General features: G+C 37.6%; 1 protein-coding gene across 7 annotated transcripts in view; it reads left to right on the plus strand.

The window, feature by feature from the left end:
* STAMBPL1 (STAM binding protein like 1) overlaps nucleotides 1-16,954 on the plus strand; it is a 137,468-nt gene that overhangs the window by 117,672 nt on the left and 2,842 nt on the right. For 6 of the 7 annotated variants that reach the window (XM_024253099.3, XM_024253098.3, XM_063727141.1 and 3 more), the window contains 6 exons: nucleotides 7,942-8,107; nucleotides 12,427-12,564; nucleotides 13,616-13,724; nucleotides 15,266-15,327; nucleotides 15,480-15,545; nucleotides 16,729-16,811. In XM_024253099.3, the coding sequence (XP_024108867.3) occupies nucleotides 7,942-8,107; nucleotides 12,427-12,564; nucleotides 13,616-13,724; nucleotides 15,266-15,327; nucleotides 15,480-15,545; nucleotides 16,729-16,811 (624 nt within the window). Of the gene's footprint in view, nucleotides 1-7,941; nucleotides 8,108-12,426; nucleotides 12,565-13,615; nucleotides 13,725-15,265; nucleotides 15,328-15,479; nucleotides 15,546-16,373; nucleotides 16,471-16,728; nucleotides 16,812-16,954 lie in introns of those variants that run through there. The other variant, XR_008510204.2, reaches the window with a different exon arrangement.

Here is a 16,954-nt window from a genome sequence, read left to right on the forward strand (position 1 = left end):
TACTTATAAGGTACAACACTACAAGAACCTTAGTGTGTAGTTTTCTTTTTGCTATGTATGTATATATACATTCATAAAAGTGGAAAAATAACATTTAATAAATCCTCTTTATTTTCTGGAAAATCCTTGCTTTAAAAATGTCTTTAGCTTCTTATATAGTTTGACTTCTAACACCAATTAAATATCTTCAATTCAGTCTCAAGCAGGAACAAATCTTCAGTCCACTTGCCCACCTTTATTGTCTTTGAAGTGAGTGTGAGTAGTAAAGCCCAAATCAGAGAGAAGTTGACTTTTGTAAGATTGGTAACTTCACCTTCCCCGGAAGGAAATGAGGTGGTTCTTCCCTTTGATCACAACTTCTTTCTTGATTTGAAATAAACTGTTGTACAGCCCAGTCACCCCATCTTTAGGCATTTAGAAATGGCAATCATAGTTATATAGGACAACTAGCCTGAGTCCCACTAAGTAGAAACGGTAGTGAATTTAGTATAAGATTATACCTTTAGGCTGGGCGGGTGACTCATGCCTGTCACCCAGCACTTTGGGAGGCCAAGGTGGGTGGATCATGGATCACTTGAGATTAGGAGTTTGAGGCCAGCCTGGCCAACATGGCAAAAACCCGACTCTACTGAAAATACACAAATTAGCTGGGTGTGGTGGTGTGCCTGTCATCTCAGCTACTCGGGAGGTTGCGGCAGGAGAATCGCTGGAACCTGGGAGGTGGAAGTTACAGTGAGCCAAGATCATGCCACTGCACTCCAGGCTGGGCGACAGAGTAAGACTCCGTCTACAAAGAAAACAAAGAAACAAAAAATCATACCTTTAGGCAAGGCCAGCCTTGTAAATTAGCAAATCTGACTACAAATTCAATCAGCAGATATACTCAGCCCAGCAAAGTGAGCAAGCTTACTGTAGGTTGTGTTAAGGCATGGACTGGGATAAACTGGCAAAATTAGAGTAAATTTGACAATTTGACATTGGATTCATTAATGACAGCCTGTCCTTCAATGAAGTCAGGCAGCATTGTGTTTCTATTCACCTCTGTGTTTTGTGAGGCTATAAAAATATAAGATATGAGAAATGTGAATACTTTTTATTTGTGAGAGCAGAGATCTTGAAAAAGAGAGTAAGAGAAAGTCAGAGTATGCGGGTAAAGGCTCTTGTTTTTTTGCTGAGGATTTAGCTTTGGTTTTTAGCCATTCTCACAAAGAGATCATTGGTCCTAATTAACTGGTTGTTGTTGGTTTTTTCACATGAATGTCTGTAAGGTTTTAGGCTTGATTTTAAAAATTGGGCCTATACTCACAGAAAGACAAATACTGCATGATCTCACTTATATGTGGAATCTAAAAGGTTTAAATCCATAAAAGTAGAGAGTAGAATAGTGGTTACCAGAGGCTGGTAGGGGGCAAAGTTGGGGGGAGTTAGGGAGATATTGGTCAAAGGATACAAAATTTCAGTTAGGAGGAATAAGTTCAAGAGATCTAGTGTACAACTTGATGTCTATAGCTAATAACAATGTATTGTATACTTGAAAATTACTAAGAGTAGATTTTAAGTGTTCTCGCCACACACACAAAAGAAAATACGTATGTGAAGGAATGCCCAATGTTAGTTAGCTCGATTTAGCTAATTATCTTCCAAAATATATACATAATTCAAGACATTATGTTATATACCATAAGTATATACAATTTTTTTATTTGTCAAGTAAAAAAAATACAAAAAAAAACCCTGGGCCTATACTGCCCACAGGTAGTGGCCACAGGCAGAGCTGGTCCCAAGCCCCTCCCTCTCTCTGTAGTCCCTTATCCCAGATTGCTTTATTCTTGTACGACCCACGTGGCCCCTCTGGGCTTGTAAGGGCTCTGGGGCTGTATTTTAGGACTCTATAGCCCTTACATTACCCATTTCCTCTACCAAAGGTCATTTCTCTTATCTTCAAGCTTATTTTTGGAAGAGTCATTATTTCTTCATGAGAAGTCAAATTCTGATTTGCAAGTGCTGAACACAGATGCTGTTAGTCTATAAAACTCTTATATTCTCACATGTAAATGTAGTAACCTGCTAACCTCAGATTCTGCTTCCTCTAACCTAGTTGCCTTGCAACTGTGATGAGCATCAAAATCACCAAGGGTACTTCCCCATTCTCAGAGATCCTGATTCCTTAGGTCTATGTGGGGGCCTTAGCACTTTTTAATAAATAATGCATCACTACAGGATTCTGATGTCTGTCAGGGTCTTGAGAACTATTTTTCTAACTCTAGCACTAAACTCAAAATGTAATTTCAGATGGAATTTCCTAGGCTCATTCATTTTGTTTTATTTATGGCTTGGCCAGTCATGGATCTAATCAGTAACTTGCAGCTGTTGCTTCAACTACCTCTGTCCTGGACTGTCCAGAGATTGGCTTTAAGAAAGAAAGAGGACATCCCTGGGATAAGATTACCATGTGTATTTTTATGTACACATTTTGAAAAACATACAAACGAATGGGATCTTTGCTTATCTCTTTCATGTAGAAAAATTTATTTTACTTCTATTTCAGGTTTTCAATAATGTAGTAGGACAAGATGGCATCACTATATCCCTATTTTTTACACAGATATATTAGAGATACATTATCTTATTGGAAATTTTAAACTATTCAATAATAAACTATTAGTCTTTTAGAATTTCTTTTTCCTCAAGTGTTGATAAGTAACTGAAAGTCTACAAGCAGACAAGCAGAATTAGTCGGTGGAACTTCATTTCTTGCTCCATTTTTGTCCTCAGCAGTAGAGGGTGGTGAGATTTCAACACAGCCTAACAGGACCAATAAGTCTGGAAAGAAGTAGCTCTAGTTCATATTGCCATCTGCTAATTATAGTTCTGAAGACCATGGGAAATCTCTTGCCTATTTAGCTCAGTGATCATCCAAGATGGGAAATTCTTGGGCTCAGCTGTGAGGGATCGCAAGTTTATATGTACCACTAATGTCTCACAAATCAAGAATCCAAGAGAATCAAGAGACTATAGTTCATTCCTTATATTAAATTCTTAGGACTGCCAACTGGGTGGCTACAGTTTTGGGGGCTAGAAGTCTGATATCAAGGTGCCATCTGGACTGGTTCCTTCTGAGGAACACGAGGGCGGGATCTGTTCCAGGCTTGTAGATGGCCTTCTTTTCCATATGTCTTCACATTATCTTCCTCTGTTTGTATGTGTGTCCAAATTTCCTCTTCTTTTTTTTTAATTTAGAAATTTATACAGTCTACAAGCTTTATATAGCTTTAGTTAAAAAAAAGCAAAAAAAAAAAATCAAAACAAAAACAGTGAAGCCAAGACACTCTTCCAAATTCTGGACCCTTCCCGCCTTCCAAATACAAGAGCTCTGGAAGTTGTATATGCCAAATTTCCTCGTCTTAAAATGTCACCAGTCACATTGGATTAAGGCTGACCCTATTAACACCATTTTAACTTAATCACCTCTGTAAAGACCCTATCTCCTGATACAGTCACATTCGGATGCTCAAGAAGTTAGGGTATCGGTATCACTATATGAATTTCGGAGTTGGGGGAGGACACAATTTAGCCCATGACAGTCTTGAATCTCCTTTGCTAGATGCATGACTGTGGGCCAGTCACTTCACCAGTTGGGATACTGCCATCTCTATCAGAAAACGGGTTTGGGCTAGGTCATCTATAAAGTCCTTTCTGCTCTAAATTGTAAATATAATGAGATACCAACTTTTAGTTTAATTGTTTAACATTTTAGAAGCTAACTGGATGCTTTGCTGGTGTCAACACTCCCCTTTACAAAAAAAAAATTCGGCCGGGCACAGTGGCTCATACCTGTAATCCCAGCACTTTGGGAGGCCAAGGCAGGCGGATCACGAGGTCAAGAGATTGAGACCATCTGGCCAACATGGTGAAACCCCGTCTCTACTAAAAATACAAAAATTAGCTGGGCATGGTGGTGCGCATCTGTAGTCCCAGCTACTCGGGAAGCTGAGGCAGGAGAAACACTTGAACCCAGGAGGCGGAGGTTGCAGTGAGCTGAGATCACGCCACTGCACCTCCAGTCTAGCAACAGAGCAAGACTCCATCTCAAAAAAAAAAAAAAGAAAAAATCTCACTTTCTGTTTCTACTGTTCTCTCAAGTACCCCTCTGCCTTCTGTTACTTCTTTGCTGCATTTTGAGAGGAATGGGGTGGGGAGCACTCTTTCCTGTAGAACCCCCTAACCCATCTATTTTCATCAATCTATTTGAAATTCAAAGCCAGGGGTTAAAATGTCCACTTTCAATTTGAGATGTCTAACTTTCAGATAAATCTATTAACATGCATTTCTAAGTGACTTTTAAGCTAAGCATTTTATTTTATTAAGCTCATATAGAAGGGTAACTATTATACTTGTATAATAAAGTGCACTTTCAAAAATACTAGGTTCAAATGTAAAATAATATTCGTAATATTTTATGACAAACCTCCTAGAACTTATATGTGTCTTTCTCCCCAGAGTAGTCTCTATGGGTGCCTAAACAATATTGCATTATTAGATTTTTTTCAGTTTATAAGCCACACAAGAAAGTTAACCCATGTCGTATCTAGAGGCATAAAAATAGTTGTTCTGAGAAATATATCTGTTTATTCCTAGTTCAGTAACAGCGCAATGAGATCCTAAATTATGAGGTACTTTTTGTTTATCTTATTGTCTCATTGGCAACCGGCAACTCCTGTTGCATTTTTGACATGGGAATCTATCAGGGTGTGGTTAATAAAGTACATTTCCATGGAAAGTATTCTTTAAGAAAAAATAAACCAAGATTTCATCAGAGACAGAAGTTACTGCATACTGTAGTTACCAGTTTCTGGTGATTTGTATAACTGAGCTTTCGATTTCAAAAATTAAAAAGTTCTCTTTAGTGTAACATATTTTTGTGTCCAGTAATTTTACTTCAAAAATAAAAGAGAATTTTCTTTACCATCAAACAATGTTGCTGTAATGAGTGGTGATATATTTAGTCCTAGAGGACCAAAGAGAAATAAAATGGCTTTGATTATGCTGGTTTAAGAAAATATATCCAATTAAACAGAGGTTAATATTTGTGATGTTTGATTTAGTAAAATTATAAGACTACCAAAGAAAACTAGAAGAGCAAAATAACCAAAATTTATATAAAGAATTAAATGTTAATAATTCAAAGGTTTAGAATTTTTCCCATCTTTCAAATACTAAGTTGCTGTTATAGATTTACTACCATTATTACCCAGATTTTCCATTTTACTAAAAAATAATAACATAGCTTGTTATGATAAATCAGTATAGATCTTTAGGCTCAACACACCCTGCTACCTTTTAAACTTTTTTATTATACAACAAACACATATGCATTATCAAGAAAAGATGAGTTTAGCAAAATGAAGAAAAATAGTCTTAGCAACTAGAAATAAGCACCATTAAAATTTCTGTGTGTTAAAAGATAATATACTGCTGAAACTTTTTTTTTTTCTTGAAATGTCCCTCTTTTCTTTCACTTTTCATTTTCTTAATCCCTAACCTTCTACTGTTGAATTTTCTGGGCCACCGTTATACCCCCTCATCAAGAGGGCATTTTTTTTCTGCAGCAGCTGAGCACAATGGTCATATTGAAGAAATTCCCTTGTGGGGCTTTGCCTAGAGGTAAAATCCTCTTGGCCAGGTGCGTTGGCTCATGCCTGTAATCCCAGCACTTTGGGAAGCTGAGGCGGGAGCATCTTCTGAGGTCAGGAGTTTGAGACTAGCCTGGCCAACATCGTGAAATGCCGTCTCTACTAAAAATACAAAAAATTAGCCATCATAGTGGTGCATTCCTGTAATCCCACCTACTTGGGAGGCTGAGGCAGGAGAATCGCTTGAATGCCGGAGGCAGAGGTTGCAGTGAGCCGAGATCTAGATTGTGCCACTGTGCTCCAGCCTGGGTGACAGAGCAAGACTCCATCTAAAACAAAAACAAAACAAAACAACAACAACAACAAAAACAAAGTAAAACCCTCTTTACTGTGATGACTCTAAAGCTTGTTTTGCCTCTCTAAATCACAACAAACCGTTTGCAGTCTGATGCTGTGCTCAAAATTGTGAATTCTCACTGACTGTTCCAGGCATCTGTCTACTCATTCTTGCCATGCTGAGGGCTGTCATTTCTCACCACTGAATGCCTTTTTTTTTTTTTTTTCTGCTTCTTTTTAAAAGCCTTTTCCTGTTTTCTTTGAACTTCAATAAAAACAGGGGGTAAGAAGGTAATATGCTTTTATTTTGTCTCTGGGTTTTTTTTTTTTTCCTTCTTCTTTTGGTTCCTTTTCAGATCCTAGCTCATCAAGGCCATTTGCCACACTGACACTGGAATAAGCCTGAATGGGGGTCTATATTTCTTCCAGTAGTTAGTTTAATTCGGTCATTGAGCTGTTGCTCTACTTGTAACCATCATGCTAGATCCGAGCATTGACTATTGCTAAGAAGGTGTGGAGATCCTTTCAGACTGGCATGGTGCTAGGGCAGAGGTTCAGTCATTATCTTCTGTGTCTGCTAATTCTTGCATCATTTCTTCTACTCTGTAACCTGGTTGGCTATAAAAAGTGATTCTTCCTCACTGATGGGTGAATATCCAATTGTTCTCTCAGTTTCTTGTCATCGGATACAAAGAACAAATTTCATGTGTCCCTGTTTCTGAGAGGTTCAAAGGGAGCAAATGCACAGATTCTAGCTTAGGATGACTTCCAGCTTCTAACTATTTGTCTGTGCATTCCATTTCCTCACCCCTGCGAGAGGTTGCAGTCATGGTCACGGCTGTTCTGAGAAATTCAGTGCCCAAACTGGAGGGAGGAGAACACAAACTCAGCTTCTTCCCAAGCTTCAGGGCAGGGCTGGCAAGTTTTGCCTTCTCCGCCAGCAAGAGCCCTGGCTCTAGGGGTCTTGCTACAGTTTTCCCAGACTGGAGGTCTTGGGGCTGGATTCTGGTTCTTAGCGAATTCCTGCCAAACACCTCCCCTTTCCCCAGTATCCATTTGTTTTGAAGGTTCTTTGCAGGCTTCTTGCCAATAACTGTCTTAAAACAAATGGAGTTGTTTGCATGCCTAGATGGAGTAAAATATTTAGGAAACTATTCTACAAATATGAAACAGCCCAGATTTGGGCCAGAAGTCCTGGTTCTGAGTCTCTTGTTAGCCACTCTTAACTGTGAATTATTGGACAAATCATTTCTCGCACTCTGTGTAATCTGTCACCTGGGTACTTGATGATTTAAACCAGGAATTGTGGCCCTTCTCATAATACTGTCTCCTAAATATTGGGTGAATTTAGTATATCAAGGAGGGCAGGGCACTATACCCATAGGGGACTCTCTCTCTCTCTCTCTCTGTCTCTTTGCCTTTCTCAGATATTCATCATTGGTGGCAGACCTGGGGTTCAAACCACAGTTGTTTTGAAATTTCTCTTTCCTCCTCCACTATGCTCCCCCTCACTGAAACTTTAATAATAAAAGTAGCACACTTATTGGGCATGTATTTGTTATGTGCCAGGTTCTGTGCTAACAGCTTTAAGTGCATTATTCCACTTATTTTCACAACAAGCCTGTGAGGAAGAGGTTATTTCCACTTATAGGTAAAGAAACTGAGACTTGGAGAATGTAAGTGATTTTACCCACAAACACAGGGCAGTAAGTGGGAGGCCCTGTTCACCTTAGAATACCTGGCTTCGATCATCCATGGTGCTGTTTCTAGTGTGGTTTGAAGAACCTGAGGTCTGAACTGCTATACAGGTGACCTGCTGCTTTCTTGGAGAGAAATCTGAAAGACAGTGAGGCCCTCACATTGGCTTTGCCTGTGCACAGCAGATACTGCCAATTTTGGGCGGGTTACACTTGTTTACCACGTTGTTTACTTCAGAAATCAATAAAATTCTCTTCATGCTTTTATTTTACAGGTTCTTACGTCTGTTGCTAGATTATCGTCCAAAAGTGTTAATGCCCAAGTGACTGACATCAACTCCAAGGGACTGGAATTGAGGAAGACTGTTACTACAGTTGAGACTCAGAACTTGGAAGGCCTGCATCATGATGGCCAATTCTGCCATAAGCCCTGTCCTCCAGGTATGTTACACAAAACATCCAGAGATTACAGTGAAAGTCACAGTTAGGAGTAGCACATAGTAATCATGATTATAATAATTTTACAGTTTTTGGTTCCCCTGTATTATATAACATAACTGAGAGAAAAACAACTATGAAATTATTTTCCAAAGATGAGTTTTATTTATATTTATCACGCTTATTTGATGTGGTTATGGATAAATTTAATTTACAAGTGACATGCACCTCTGAAATGAGAAGATTGGTCTATTTGGCTCCATTTCTTCTAAGCAAAAATGACTCATTTGTGAATATGAAAGCTTATCATGTCAAAACTGATTAGGTTCTATCATAACAATAGTGGAACTCTGAAAGCAAGAGACTTCTACTCTTAAGGGATATGTCTCAGCACTTCCCTTCAATCAGAAGGTCTCTAAGAAAGCTGTCCTGGCACTGAAGCCTGCAAAATATATTTGCATTTTGCAGCTGAATAACTAGATGAATAAGAAAAGCAACAGGCAGAAACCAACAGCTTTTTTTTTTAAATCAATACTTTGAAGGGCAAACTAATTTCAGATCACAAATCCTTCAAACACTGGTAATTGGAAGCTAAGCAAAATGCAATTGTGCAAACATTTCTTCAACTTTGAGTAGAGTTGAAAAAAGGAAAATAGCACATGGGTTCATGTGATAGATTAATAGAACAAAAAAGGACTGTAGTATGTTTCATGGTTGGCCTCCCAGGCTTCCAGCACTCAAGCTGCAAAAGAGGATAGGTCCTGTTTGTGAAAAGATTCTACCAGTCTCCCTGTGCTTCATGTCCAGATTTTAATAACCCTTATGGCAAAATCTCCCCTATAACCCAACCCATTTATACTTAAACCCATTTACACTTAAATCTTCTCCAACACGAATAAAGAATGGCTTCCTGGCTTTATTATAACTTGCTAAACACAATCAATTTGCTCTATGAATTTAAATCTTTGTTCATAATTTTAAAACCTAAAATGCAAATTAAAATGAACAAAATATGCTTTGCACATCAAACTGTCAAGGATTTTTGTCTATTGCTTTTTTTGGTTTCGCTTTGTTTTAATTTAAGAAGTGAATGTAAATTGTTACAAACTTTTAAGAAAGACATTGGATATATGAGTCAAAAATTTGGAAATGTTTATACTTGCTAAGATAGCAATTAATTTATATGAAAATACCCTGAGAAAGTAATCAAAAATAAAGGAAAATATTGTACACATGATATTTCATTATCAATATGATGTGGGATTCCTTAGGTAAATTTTGGAATATTTAAAGGCTGAAATAGTATGTATCAAAGTCATGTTTTCTGATATATTTCTAATGTAATCCTCAATTATATAAACCTTCTTAAGTGATTTCCAACTGATCTGGCTAGATTAACTGATTCTCCCTGATCCGTCTATAAAATATCCCGGATGGCATCCAACCATGTTAAATACTCTTCCCACTTCAATTCCCTCTTGTTGAATTTTAGGCTTATCAATATTTAAGTTGCTTCCAAATCTGTTTATGCTCATTGGTGTTGTGATATTCATATGTAATTTGATTGAATATTGCATAAATTAATGAAATACAAATACAGAGAAAAGACAGATTTTATTTCTATGAAAACTAGGTTAAGTGCTTTTGAGAATTCAATAAAGATGAGCTGCTAAAATGTTGTTGATGAATTTTGTGAGGGAAAAATAAAAGTTAAGTAGTAGGAAAAATCACAAAAATCTCTAAGGCCATTCATACAGATTATTGGTATGTTTATGTTTTCATTTCATCAAAAAGGAACGGAGGGAGGGAGGAGGAAAAAAAGAAAGAAATGAAAAAGGAAGAGAAAAATAGACAAACAGGAAATTATAGGTGATGCATTATGGATGTGACTTAAGTAAGAAAGAACCTGGGATTATAATAACTTCTATATCACAAGATTGTCAAATGATTATATAGTTATATTTTATGAATTAAAACAAAATATTTGCAGTATTTTTAAGTGATTTCCTATGTAAATTGACATTTTGATTAAATGATCAAAGAAGTCCTCCCCACATCATCATATTCAATAAGAAGGATTCTATGGTATACTGCACACATATTTCATATATACACATTGTACATATATACATATATACACACATACCTGTTATATATATGCTCATGCATATACATGTATGTATGTATTATATGCATATAGGAATGCAACAAAATAACGGCAATATCTCAAGATTGTTGATATATAGTTTTTTGTTTGTTTGTTTGTTTGTTTGAGATGGAGTCTCACTCTGTAGTCCAGGCTGAAGTGCAGTGGCATGATCTCAGCTCACTGCAATCTCTGCCTTCTGGGTTCAAGCAATTCTGCAGCCTCAGCCTCCCAAGTAGCTGGGATTACAGGAGCACACCACAACACCGGGCTAATTTTTTGTGTTTTTAATAGAGGTGGGGTTTCGCCATGTTGGTCAGTCTGGTCTCAAACTCCTGACCTTAGGTGATCTGCCTGCCTTGGCCTCCCAACCTGCTGGGATTACAGACATGACCCACTGTGCCCGGCCTGATACATAAGTTCTTCTTATACTTTCCTGCCTTTTCCAACATTTCTATAATAAGCATATGTACCATTATACTAAAAAAAAGTATTTTAAAATTTGATTTTCAATAAAACAACTACTTATTTTCTTATTTTAATAAATTTTGTTTTCATACTTTGGAGGAACAAAAGAACCTGTGATTTACTGTATCTCCATTATACCAAGGAAGTTGTGCTAGGCACATTCTGCAAGATAATTCATTAAAGAGACCAATTCATTCAGAGACCAGTATAATACCACTAGCAAAAAATAAAATTATACTTGGACTTGGGTTCTGTTTTCTTTAAATATTGCTACAATGTTATATAGCCCTATGCACTATTTTTGAATTTTGTTCTGGGAATCTCCAGTTTGTTTGTTTTTTACTATTGACAGACTATTATCTTTACTTACTAAAATAGCATATATATTTACATGTCATAATTTGCTCATGTAGTAAATATTTTGTTTTATCAAAAAGAATATATGAAGTTATTAAGGAATTCATGTTCCTAGGAAACACAGCAGAAATTAATTTTGCTATATAGGTGAGCAGAGCAGATTAAACTGCTTATTTTTTTTAAAACTAGTTATACCATTAACAATTAGAGTCACTAGTAATGTTTTTCTCACACTTCCCTTGATATTTTCTGTCACTTTCTTCTTCATTCTCTATTCCCTTACCTTCATCTAGCTTTCCCCATAGCATTTTTTTAGCACTTGATATCAATATATTTATTTGTGTATTGTCTGCCTGCATCCCAAGAAGGTGAAGTCTTTGGTGATGAAGGCTTTATCTTATTTCCTGCATAATATCAAACTTCTAAAAAGTTCCTAGGACTCAATAGGCATTTAATAAACACCTATCAGATAAATGAATTTTTAATAGAACACATTGCATAATGCTTTCTAATAGCAATACAGTGACAAACTTTATTTTTAAAGTAAATTAATGCAAATGTGTATATTATTTAAAATTATTTGTTTTTAAGATAACAAACCTGACAGATAATAAATTTTGGCATAAATATGTTAATGCTTATCAAAACTCATCAGTATGTACCCTGTCTTTTGATGAAAAAGTAATAGAAAGGGGAGAACAAAGAGAACTGTCGTGCTCACTACGCAAGCCGAGTGCAGTTCTGACAGCAATGCAAGAGAAATATTACTATCTCCATCATATGCAGGATGAAATTTAGACTTGGAGAAAACAACACTTTGTTAAAGATTTTATAGCTGCTCAAGATTTGACCAAGGCTTTTAAAACTTCAAATGTTCTTTTCCTTATTACACTGTTTCTTATCAGGATTTGTGGACTTTGGAAAGTAAAATGAAAAGTCAGAGCAATGTGAGTTAGTTTGATAATCTCAGTGGCCAGTAACAGCTATCCCCACTCTGAATATATACCAACCAACCTCTCCCCTTTCTCCAAGGAAGTTAGTTGTTGGCAAAGGCATTTCGTGCAGTGTACTTTGTCATTCTAACCTTCCTTTTTTTTTGTATGCTCCTGTTGCTAATCATCCTATGTCTATGGGCTTCAGTCACTCTTTTAGCTTTTGTCTTGGGAGACTTTCTGTCTGTTGACATGACTTTTAAAATAATCTTCTCCCCCATTGTATTTATATCTCATTAGCCTACACCCACTCCCCTTGTGTTTTAGAAGAGTTTTATTGTCTGTCATCCCTGCATACTTGCCACCCTGTTACCTGCCCGTGTCCTGTTCAAACACTTGCTCCTTTTTTCCTTGGGCAGGTGAAAGGAAAGCTAGGGACTGCACAGTCAATGGGGATGAACCAGACTGCGTGCCCTGCCAAGAAGGGAAGGAGTACACAGACAAAGCCCATTTTTCTTCCAAATGCAGAAGATGTAGATTGTGTGATGAAGGACATGGTAAGAGTTTTAAAAAGCAATTGAAAGAGGCCAATCTTGGAATTTCATGTAGAACCATTTATAAGACAATTTGAAACTGGGGCCTACTGTGGTGCTATGTTGACACTCAGGAAAGGGAAGGACTGGTGGCTAGGGTACCGCAGGACCAGGTACCGAGCTAATTACTGGTCTAGACCTTTATGAGTAAGTCTGGGCAATTCTTCCAGATATAGGAGAATGACTAAATATGAACCCTAGGAACAGGGTGCATCAGCTCAAATCAAAAGCTCAGAAATTATTTTTTTTCCGGCCTTGACTTATGCGTATATAATGGTGCTCGTTCATGGCCAGAAAAAACTCAGAAGCCTGCAGATACAAGGACACAGAAATCCAAAAGTAAGTAGGAATGCTCCCCCTTTCTTTGGGGATTTAGTTTGTCCTGATAATTCCATCTGGGGACCTGAATTTTCATGGATATCTCAATGTATTCTAAGGACCCAGATTGAAGTATAACAGAAGTGTTTCTAGTTTTGTTTGACATGAAGAAACCTCTGGACATAAAGCTTTTCCCATCCCTATTCAGCCTATAAAGCAATGTTTCTCATCCCTGGCAGTGCATTAGAATTGCTTAGGGAGCTACTAAAAATGTTTCATGTTTAGGTCCCACCTCAGGGCAATTACATCAGAGTCTCTGAGTGAGGACCTTGGTATTGGCCTGATGGAGTAAGTCTAGGGTAGAGCCTAACATTCCACATTTTTAACAAGCTCCCAGGTGATGCTCATGCTGCCAGTCCCCAAGTCACCCTTTGAGTGTTAAGGCTAGAGACTAGAGGAACAGGGGAGACATCTAAGCAATGGTGAGGTTTGTCTTGGTTGCTGCTAAATGATTGCTGGCCATTTCAACCTGGGGTTTCCTGTTCTGTGTTTAAACACTGACTGTATTACTGGTGTCATGGTGTGACTGTTGATATAAGCAGGGGATCTCAAAAATCCATGCAGCTCCTGCCCACCATTTTCATAGTCCGCTTATAATTAGCCGCTGTAATTAATAGTTTCCAAACTGATTTTCTAGGCTTAGAAGTGGAAATAAACTGCATCCGGACCCAGAATACCAAGTGCAGATGTAAACCAAACTTTTTTTGTAACTCTACTGTATGTGAACACTGTGACCCTTGCACCAAGTAAGTTTTAGTCTTTCTCTGATTAAAACACTAGATATAACACTAGATATAACTTTCCTAGGGAAGTAACACTGACGGAGAGTTAAGAATTAGGGTTCTAGTCCTGCTTTGCCTCCAAGCAACTAGATGACTGTTTGCTCATTTAAACATTAGTGAACACTTCCTGTGTAGGTGACAGTTTGCTGGCCACTTAAGCTAAATATATGAGCCAGACATACGCCTGGCATCAAGGTATCAGTCCAGAAGCACAGACAGTCAAGGAAAGCAATGGTTATTGTGTTTCAACAGCATGAGAATAGCATCAGAAGAGACTTATGTTCCAGGTGTTACAAATTATACAGGAAAACTTTTCAACTCTGCCTGAGGAGGTGGAGGTGAAAACATGAATGTGTCTCGTGACTTGAATCTTGAGGAAAGAAAAGAAAGAGCATTAACAGGTGCACATGGATGGAATGCACATTATAGGCAGGGAAACAGCAGCTGCAAAGAGACAAAGGAAGCTCAGGAAAACAGAGTACTGGCTGGAGTGTAGGAAAGACTGAGAAGGGGTCAGGGCTGAATCATGAAAGGCCTTGCCTTTTAGGCTAAAAGAGGTTGGTTTTGACCCAAAGTTAGGGAACCTGACTTGTAAGTCATCTTGGGAAGATTTTAGGAGTTCATCTAATAGGCTTAAGAAATAAGGACATGATGCCTTATGTTTTATTTGCTAGGAAAATTTTATGTACATTTGTTCCAGGCTGTCCCCTGGCCCCAAGTGTCTGAGAGTGCCCCTATGATGACAGGTTAGGTTGGCATTGGGGAAGCAGCTGACTTAGTAAAATAATAACAATAATAGTAGTTCCAAATATTTCATAATCTTGATTTAATTTTCTTGTCATCATAACCTTTTGAAATAGATAATATTATTTCCATGTTATTGATGAGATAATAGGCTCATGGCAGTGTGACTTCCCAAGCTCACCTAGTCAGGTAATGGGCAGAGGCTGTGAACTCAGACAACCTGATTGTGAATGTTTGTCTGTCTGAAGGAAATCACACATGAATCTCTTGTGTCTCCTGATCACCACCGGTTGCTAAAAGTGGCAGCCTCTAAGGGCCAGCTGAGTACCCTCCCTGAGCTGCATCACGGGCTTGGCTATCACCTGGCCATTTTCTTGGTCTATAGGAATTTTTTGAAATTAACTTTTGGCAGTTTATTTTAAGAGCTAGTTTAAGCTATAGGATTTACTGTTCAGTTTATTACCAGGTTTAAGTTTATTTTTGTATCCACTTCATCTCTCTTGTGTGTCACTATTTTCCTATCTTCCTTTAACTCTTGAAATCTTAAAACAGAGTCATTCCTTATGATATTTTTCACTCAGCCATCCAAATTATATTAACTTGTGCTAGCTTTAGATACTAATTTAGAAATATTTGAGGGAATACGTTTGCCAAGGATGCAAAGACGAATAAAATGGCCCCTAATTTATAAAGTTCCATTGAAAATGATAAAGGAATTATTCTGCCAGGCTTTTGAATTTCTCCTGTATTTTTTTTTCTAGATGTGAACATGGAATCATCAAGGAATGCACACTCACCAGCAACACCAAATGCAAAGAGGAAGGTAATTTTTTTTTTACGGTTATATTCTCCTTTCCCCCGTCCCCAAGGAAAGATGTGAAGAAAAACCAATCACTCTTGATTACTAGAAAGTCCTTTATTTAATCTTAAAGATTGCTTATTTTCATATAAAATGTCTAATGTTCCAACCTACAGGATCCAGATCTAACTTGTGGTGGTTGTGTCTTCTTCTTCTTTTCCCAATTCTACTAATTGTTTGGGGTAAGTTCTTGCTTTGTTCAAATTGCTGATTGAAATAACTTGGGAAGTAGTTCGCAAAGATTTGCCTCATTCTTACCTATAAAAAGCTACCAGTTTGGTAGATTTATGTATTGTTAATTTCTTGCCCCTGAATGCAGCCTTGAGAGCTGACTGATAAGAACAAGTGAAATTATTCTTCAGCTAGTTTCTGAGCAACAGTTTTGGGGCATTGAGTGGTATTCTCATCCTTCCTATGAACAAGGGTTCTCTGCAGCAGCAGAATTGGCGAAAAATCAGAAGTAACTCTTCACTATTCATTGAGATCTCCCTATGCAAAAAGAGAACACAAGAAGCAAAGGCATTCCCAGGAAACACATTGCAGGGAACACTTTAAAAACTTGTACTTCTCTGCCTCCTCTTCCTTGGCCTAATTGCTTGTTTTTAATTATTTCTCCTTCTTAACTTAAAATACTATGGGGACACATGTTATACAAAGGTGACTTAGTAGAGTCAGTAGAAAAGCCAAAATTAGGTATTATCATAATTAGTCTAGAAAAATCCCTGTAAGTCGTTCATCAACTACAGGGTCACACCAACTTTTGATAACTTAGAAGTATCCAATTTTCCCTTCTCAGAACAATTATCTGTTTCTTCAGTTCAGTTGAAGAAGACAGTTTGCCTTGCCTTGAGCGGTTGTTTAGCTGAAAATACATTTGGGATATTTAAACACTGTAATTGTGCTCAGAGACATACAGATTCTTCTGTCTCACGTTGACTTTAATGCATACACCTACTGAGTATGTATGCTTGAGTTATTTGTGTGTGTATTTCATTTCTGGGCATCCATAGCAAGCTGATGTTGACTTGCTTGTCCTACGGCTTCTGCGTCCTGCCATAGTCTTGCCATCCACATCTTTGCTGGACAGAGAGTGGTGCTTGCCATATGGTAAGTAAAAAGCCACCTCCATGCTAGGCCAGCCTGTGGCAATTAGATGACTAACTAAGATATGTCCTTTCACTAGAACACTTGACTTAGTGGTACGAAAGTTCCAAAATCAGCTGTCTCCTGCGATGTTTGGCCACTTTCAAGTTTCAATGAATTTCTCCTTTTTCCTTCTTATATTTCTCTTAGTGTGAAAGTGTGTTCTCACATGCATTCTACAAGGCTGAGACCTGAGTTGATAAAATTTCTTTATTCTTTCAGTGAAGAGAAAGGAAGTACAGAAAGCATGCAGAAAGCACAGAAAGGAAAACCAAGGTCCTCAGGAATCTCCAACCTTAAATCCTGTAGGTATTGAAATAGGTATCAGCTTTCCTTGAAAAGAAAAATAGAGAAATTAGTGATTTGGCTTTTTGTTACTTCCTTTTACTTTTTTGTTTCTTGTTTGTTTCATTTTGTTTGAGATGGAGTCTTGCTCCATAGCCCAGGC

The sequence above is a fragment of the Pongo abelii genome, chromosome 8 (genome assembly GCF_028885655.2).
Source record: "Pongo abelii isolate AG06213 chromosome 8, NHGRI_mPonAbe1-v2.0_pri, whole genome shotgun sequence".
Classification (NCBI taxonomy): Eukaryota; Metazoa; Chordata; class Mammalia; order Primates; family Hominidae; genus Pongo; species Pongo abelii.